The sequence below is a fragment of the Brassica oleracea genome, chromosome C7 (assembly GCF_000695525.1).
Source record: "Brassica oleracea var. oleracea cultivar TO1000 chromosome C7, BOL, whole genome shotgun sequence".
NCBI classification, from domain to species: Eukaryota; Viridiplantae; Streptophyta; class Magnoliopsida; order Brassicales; family Brassicaceae; genus Brassica; species Brassica oleracea.
Genome location: NC_027754.1, coordinates 933,975 through 942,075, shown reverse-complemented (window position 1 = coordinate 942,075; position 8,101 = coordinate 933,975). Strand labels below are relative to the sequence as shown.

Here is an 8,101-nt window from a genome sequence, read left to right as displayed (position 1 = left end):
CCGGTTGAGTTGTAGCGTCGGCTTCGGACTCGTGTTGAGTTTCAACGTCCGATGCGTTTGCGACGGCAGACGATATTAAATCGTCTTTCCTAGGGGCGTTTTGGCCAAAGATTGATCTATCTTCGTGCGTTTGCAATTTACGGTTGCAGAAGTCGTGATTTGCCTTAACTTGTGCTCTGCAAGGAAGCATAGCCGCGACTGTTTTTGACATCCCCAGATAGCCACGACTCCGCTTGGGGTCAGAAATTTGAGACCCAGGTGGTAGGTTGACGGTACTGCCTGCATGGCGTTGAGCCATGGGGTCCCCATGATCAAGTTGTAGATAGCAGGATGATCGACTACCGCGAACTCGACGATTTTCGTGATCTCCTTGGCCATGACCGGCAACTGGATTGATCCAAGAGTCATTGATACTTCGCCTGAAAAACCCGTGAGCGGTTTCGGCATCAGAATTACTTCGCCGAGTTCGATGCTCATTCGATTGAGAGTGTCGCGGAAGATTACGTTGACTGTGCTTCCCGTGTCGACGAGTACCCTTCCAACTTCTAATTCTCGTATGACGAGATCTATGATGAGCGGATCGCAGTGAGGTTGATCGATGCCGCCAGCTTCCTCCTTTGTGAAGGTGATCGAGCAATTTTGGCCATCTCGAGGAGGAGACCATGTGGGCCAGTTTGCGCTCGACTCTGCCTTCCGCTGGTAAGCCTTGATGGCCGAAACAGTATCGTTGCAGTATTGCGATCCCCCGATGATCATGTTGACTCTGCGACGATTGTTATCATTCCCCTTGTCGTCCGGCCTCCTGCCGCGTTTATCCCTAGGTTGGTTTCGTTGAGGAGATTTTTCTGCGGGCGGATTTCTGTCTGTCTTTGGAGGGCGATCGGAATCGAGGATGAGATCTTTAACGCTGGTTACTTCTTAGAGCTCTCCAGCGAGTAGCTTCGCGGCCAGCCTTGCTCCCATGATGATATCACTCAAATTACCCTAAAGAGTGTTACTCTCATCAAAAGAGGTTCAGATGTAGTACTTAGGGATCGAATCCACAGAGATTATAGGATTACTCAACAGACTTAAATAATTAGAAATGAAGATAGACTAAAAGGTTTTAATAGTTTTAAAAGCAGTAAATGATAAATCGGAAACAATATTGAAACAATAGATTGAATTGAAGTGGTTTCAAGAATGGGAAAGCAGCTAGATTCAGGTAAATCTCAGGTATGAAATGTATGCACTTAGTTTAGACTAAAGGGTTTGATAGTTTTTGGACTAAACAATGATTTGACCGGATAGGTTATCTTCGCTAGATATCGGATCTCAACTGTCGTATTTTAATCTCGAGAGAGTGTCGATCGATGTGACTTGATGTACATCGACCGATACCCCTTTGTAACGATCGACCGACAGAACGATAGTTGCGTCGATCGATGGTTATTCTGGCGAGCTTTGCGAACGGGTTTAACTTGTTCTCTAACCTTCTTAGACCAACTGTCGTTGCGCCTGAGTTAGTTAGATCACGCAAGTGGGTTCAGGCATTGAGGGGAAACGGTTAGTTGGACTCAATTAATCCTAAGATCTAAAATGAAGGTGATCAATCTCAATTTTAGCATTAAGTTCACAAGCAATGAAAGAACAATCAAAACACCTTTTTAATAGTCATATTAGCAGTACATAATTTCAACCATGGTGAGAAACCTAAATCCAACAATTGGTTTACTCAAACATATTCATGAGAGACAAAGCCATGATGGCATGAAATAAACTCAAATGAAGCATATAACACAAATAGATAGAGTATTAGAAATAAAAGAGTTTAAGATCTTCTCTGTTTTGCAGTCTCAGATTTATCTATCCAATCCTAAGCTCTTCTAATGGTAGCCAAAATGCTCCTTCTCCAAATTAGGTCTTTTTGCAAGTGTCTCCTAAAATGATACAAAACCCTAGTACATATACCTATCAGGCGGCTAGGGACTTAAGTTGCAAATAATAGATCTTTTGGGAAATGAAATCTTTTAATTCGCGATCACACTCGTGTGACTGGGCATCGATCGATGCACATGTATGTTTGTCGATCGATAGTAAGTGATTATGATCGACCGATGTTGCTCTTCAAGCATCGACGATTTTCCTTGCGTAAAAGCATTCCAAAATGTCCCAAAAGTATCATTTCCTTCCATCACGTGAATAAACCTGTAATTGCTTTGAAAAGACTCTAAAACATGATTAATACATCTTAAAACTTTTATATACCATGTATAAAAACGGGTGAAAATCATGGTATATCAACTACCACAGACTTATCCTTTGACTTGTCCTCAAGTCAAACCAACGGACAGTCTCTCTGGAAGAGGGTTGAAAACATCAGGGACTCACGGATTTGAAACATTGAAATTATCACCTCTATAATATTGCATTTCACATCTAAAAGTTCCTTCTTACAGAAATACATTATGCAATATCCTAGCTTAGCAACCATAGTCATCTAGCCAACAATCTTAACTAATCTTATCATCAATCTCCTCAACCAACCTCATTTCTCAATGTAAAAAGTGTAAGCTTCCTATGTACCGTTGGAGCCATCATTGATGTGCGGCAAGGGAAGATTGATCTCCACCTGAGGGACATAGTTATGCAGTTCGAGATGGAAGAGCTGCTGAAGAAGCCGATGTTGGATGGACAGACCTTCGAGGTGGATGAAGGGATTGATCCGCTGCAGCCTCGCGAAGGGATGATCGAGGAGATTCTTACAGAAGATCCACTCGAGCTTGCACTAGTAAGAGCTGAGGCCGAGCTGAGTGTCGTGAACATTGACGCAGATGGGTATGCTAAGATGCTTGACTCTGCAAGGAGTATGGGAAGAATGGTGGCGAGTCTAAGTCTGGGGGAAGAGAGCAACAAGGACGAGAACACTCCAACTGGAGCGCCCCCTTTACCGAACTCGCCTGTTCCGCCGAACCTACCTGATGATCCCTGGAGCGAGTTGAAGGCTCCCAAGGTTGAGCTAAAACCCCTTCCCAAGGGGCTCAGGTATGCTTTCTTGGGTCCGAATTCCACTTACCCTGTCATTATGAACGCTGAACTCAAAAATGTGAAAACTGCATTGCTTTTGTGTGAGCTTAGGAAGTATCGTAAGGCATTAGGATATTCACTAGCTAACATACTTGGCATCTCACCTGATTTATGCATGCATAGAATACACCTAGAAGATGAATCAATGACTTCTGTTGAACATCAGAGAAGGTGAAACCTGAATCTAAAAGATGTTGTTAAGAAAGAGATAATGAAACTTCTTGAAGCGGGTGTCATTTATGCCATATCTGATAGTAAGTGGGTTAGCCATGTTCATGTAGTACCTAAGAAAGGTGGGATCACTGTTATCACAAATGAAAAGAATGAATTGATGATCCCTACTAGAACATCAAACCAGGATGAATCGCGATGTAAGAAGCTTGATTTTGATACATAGAAATAGGTTTTGTAAAAATTAAAATTACGATGACTTTTTAAAAAAAAAATCATTTTATTATAATAAGATTTTTCGTATTGAAGAAATTATTTTAAAATTCGTTTTATTTTACTTTTCTTTTGTCATCATTTGTTTTATTTTAATAATAATTTAAAAAATCATTTTATTATAATAAGATTTTTTTTTGGTTTGTTTTGACCTTTTTAGTTAGGATTTGAATAAATGAAAATTAACATTATGCGAGTGGAAATATTTTAAAAAGGAAAAAATATGATTTTCTTACAATTATCTTTTATTTTATTATTATGATAGTTGGAAAATAGGAAAATCAGTGTTAAATATTTTTTTTAACACATGTCACAGTCTTATTATATAATTGTCATGTGTCGCGGTCATGTTAATTAGTAAATTTGAAGAACCAAGCTTTATATAGATGTTTTGTAAGGAATTTTTTTAATTTAACTTATATTTAAAAGTAACAGAGGAAACAACAAACCTGCTTGCTCATACAACTCAGCACCTCTCCAGTCAGCATTCCATCTAGTAAGCGTGAGTTTTGTCCTGTGAGCAAAATGAATAACGAAAGATGCTTAGAAGGATGTCAAAAAACAAAACAACACTATTTTGAAAGCAAAGACATACTCCGGATCAAACTATAACACTGCATACTCATCATCAATTTCTAAAGCCAAGACATTTTGCATTTCATATGACTAAAAGATGTATTTTTCATTTCATAAACTAGCAACTCTCCTTGATTCTATAAAAATAAAGAGGTATTCTTAAACATAAAGCAATCTCAGCTTAATCTGTTCCTAAGCAACAGTTTACGAGATCCTAGATTCACCCTTCACAACAAAAACTTCGATCGAATCATAAGAATAGATCACGACAAGTTTCTCGATCACTGTTACGTAATAAAGGAAATATGATCTTACTAGATCCAGTCTGTATGAAAATCCACCAGCGTTTGCCTCTTGATCTCCTTCTCTCTCGCGTTGTTCTTGCTCGCGTCGGTGAAATTGAAGTGGAAACAACAGTTCTGGTTATCTCGTCGCCGTCGTCATTGATCTAGTCTCCGTCGTCGTGTTGCCGTCGCCGTCGCCACGTTGTCGTCGCCGTCGAAGCTTTCTCTCTCGAGAAAAAAAGATTGGAAATTAGATTAGACTAGTATTAACCCCATGCTTCGCATGGGAATATTTTTTCTTACAAATACAATATAAAATATATTGTTATTAAGTATAAATGAATAGTTTAAGTATAGATGGATAGTTGCGAACACATGAAAAATGAGAAGCACAATGATTTTCCAAACTTTAGATTTTTTCAACCATTCTATAAAATTATATATATATCAAGAAAGATTTCAAAAGACCAGAAAAAATATCAAATTGCTCACCATATATATTGAAGGAAATTTCCAATATATCATATTGATGTAAAACCTATTTCACAGTAGAAAAACAGTTCAGCAATATGATCTTTTGTAAACAATGTAAAAGCGTTTACCTTTTATCAAAACTTCTTCTGATTGTTCTTTCGTTTTGTTTGTAGTTTAGGCTTTTTTTTCTCTTAATTATCCGTTGGCCCAAAAATGCTTCATTTTTGTTAAAGCCTAGTTTGTCTTTTTTCTTTCTTCCCTCTTCCCTCTTCCCTCTTCGTTTCTGTTTTTGTTGTATGCAAAAGCAAGGCAAATAGTTTACAAATGATTAGCCATATAAATAACAGAGATCTGTAAAACACTAATTATGTAGATAAAAGAGTTGTACGTATTATTACCTTAGTTGCTGACCGAGTTTTGAAACAGTACAATCAAGTGCCATATTCAACTTGTATGTACAACAAATTTTGGCATCAGTAGAAGATCTGAACAGAGAGAAAAATGAAAAAGATGAAGCTATGGAGGATGACAAAGAGAGATGAAAAAGAGATAACTGTAGATCAAAGAGAGAGTAAAAGAATAAGAGATTGAAAGATATATAGGAGATTAGCAGTTTCAAATCGTGATTCTTTTTAACGTGGTGGTGAAATGCGAGAAATTTTAGGGATTTAGTTATTTGGAAATTCATCAAATTTGGAAAAGTTTTTTTTTAAAAAAAATTTTAAATTTTTTTTTGCCAGATGTCAGATTCTGATTTGCCAAATGACTTGTGTTTTATTATATAAAGGATTTGTGAGAGGGTTATTTTTGTCATTTACTCTTTAATGAAAATGATATTTGTGAAAATGTCCTTATGATTGATGGTAAAAGTTAAAAATGGTAACAAACAAAGTGCAGTTGTGAAATTTCCCCCAATTACAGTCTAATCTTTTTTTATTTCTTACATTTATTTTTTCTTCATGATATTAAGAAATGAAAATTTGTATTAAATAAATTATTTGTACAAATCTGTTTTGAAATAGGTTTTGTAAAAATTAAAATTACGATGAGTTTTTTTTAAATAAATCATTTTATTATAATAAGATTTTTCTTATTGAAGAAATTATTTTAAAATTCATTTTATTTTACTTTTTTTTTGTCATCATTCTTTTTATTTTAATAATAATTTAAAAAATCATTTTATTATAATAAGATTTTTTTTTGGTTTGTTTTGACCTTTTTAGTTAGGATTTGAATAAAGGAAAATTAACATTATGAGAGTGGAAATATTTTAAAAAGGAAAAAAATATGATTTTCTTACAATTATCTTTTATTTTATTATTATGAGAGTTGGAAAATAGGAAAATCAGTGTTAAATATTTTTTTTAACACATGTCACAGTCTTATTATATAATTGTCATGTGTCGTGATCATGTTAATTAGTAAATTTGAAGAACCAGATGTTTTGTAAGGAATTTTTTTAATATAACTTATATTTAAAGTAAATTTTATTAAATATTGTAGATTTTTTTTTATTTTCTTACTAATATTTAATATAGATTTGATATATATTAAATTAATTTGTATAAAACTAATAAAAATGATATAAAATTGTATAATTATCAGAAATTTAGCCTAAACAATATTTATAAAATTAATAGATATATAAGAAACTAATGATCTTACGATCAGATATTTATTTATTTTTTAAATTGTAAAATATTTTGTAAGATTTAATAATACAAATTGTATAATTATAAAAAAAAAAATTTCGAAATTTGAAATGTTATATATGAATGTATTTATTTTACAGATGATGTATGGGCTATTAACATATTTAAGAAAAGTTTACCAAAAAGAAATATCAATATTAAAAGTAATATATGAATTATTACCATATTCTAATAAGTTTGGAAAAAAATATAAGACAATATTAAATGAAATTATCAATGTTATATTTCATTTCAGTAGTCATGTCATATTTGTTTTGTGAAATTGATTATAGAGAACATATGCGGGAAAATCAATTTGTAAAATATAGTCTAGGGGGATTGGAAAGGAAATATAAAAGATACAATTGAAGAGAAAAATAAAATATTTATTGAAAAATATGAAAACCTAAAATAAGGAAAATATTTGTAAAGAGGCCACCAGCACCCGACTTACCAGAATGTCCTGTTGCAGTACCATGCAAGAAAAGGTTCCTCTTGAAAGCACCACCATGCAAGAAAAGGTTCCTCTTGAAAGCACCATCCGTATTGAATTTGAACCAGCCAATGGAAGGAAATTCCCATAACTCAAGAACCTGAGCTTATAAGACCAAAACAATTTGGACCTGCCGAATAGACTAGAAGCACCTACTTTTTATATAAATCGAGGGTGAGAGATGAGCAAAATCCTAAACATAAAACAGCGAGTCAAATTAAAAACGGACCCGGTGATGATGATGAGTCGATGCGACGCATCCATCACAAACGAAGAAACGGAAGCTGTGTCCGAGTAGTGGGCTGCCGGAAGAGATGGTTCTAAGTTGCCTGGCCCGCGTTTCGAGATCCGAACACGCTTCCTTATCTCTCGTATCCAAGCGGCACCGATCTCTATTGACGACCCCTGAGTTGTACAAATTCCGAACCCTTTTGGGATGCACAGAAAACCTCATTCATCTATGCTTACGCATCCCTCCAGATCCAAACCCAGGCTGGTTCACCCTCTCCCTAAAACCCCTTGATCGGCGGCTGGTCCCAGTGCGGTCTTACTTCTACCAGCCTCTGGACGCAGCTTCCATGGTGGCCCATGGTTGCGGGATCTACGTCATGGGTGGAAGGATAGGCGGAAGAGCTTCGTCCAGTGTCATGTTCCTGGATTGTCGATTTCACACGTGGAGCACTCTCCCCTCCATGGGGGTGCCTCGATATTCAGCTGCGTCTGGTGTGGTGGACGGGAAGATATACATACTTGGAGGGTGTGATGACCGTGACTCCAGCAGGTGGGGAGAGGTTTTCGACCCAAAGAAGTAGACCTTGGGATGCCCTGCCGATTCCCCCGCCTAATTGTAGTCGTCCCTCAATGTGGGAAAGCATAGTGATAAAAGAGGACAAGGAAAAGTTGGTTGCTATCAATGGTGCAGGGGCATGTGTATCCTACATACCAAGTGAAAGCAAATGGAAAAAAGGGAATAAGAAAACCTCCCAAGTTTATAAGGGTTGGCACGTGATAGATAATATCGTGTACTGCAGTGCCTTAGGTGGGCGGATATTGTGGTGTGAGGCACATGAATG

The 8,101-nt window shown here is 36.3% G+C and overlaps 1 protein-coding gene across 1 annotated transcript; it reads left to right on the top strand.

The window, feature by feature from the left end:
- The first annotated feature begins 7,342 nt into the window (after positions 1-7,342).
- LOC106302301 (F-box/kelch-repeat protein At4g39560-like) lies at positions 7,343-7,840 on the top strand. The gene has a single exon (XM_013738842.1). It carries the CDS (start codon positions 7,343-7,345, stop codon positions 7,838-7,840), a length of 498 nt encoding a protein of 165 aa, XP_013594296.1.
- The last annotated feature ends 261 nt before the right edge of the window (positions 7,841-8,101 follow it).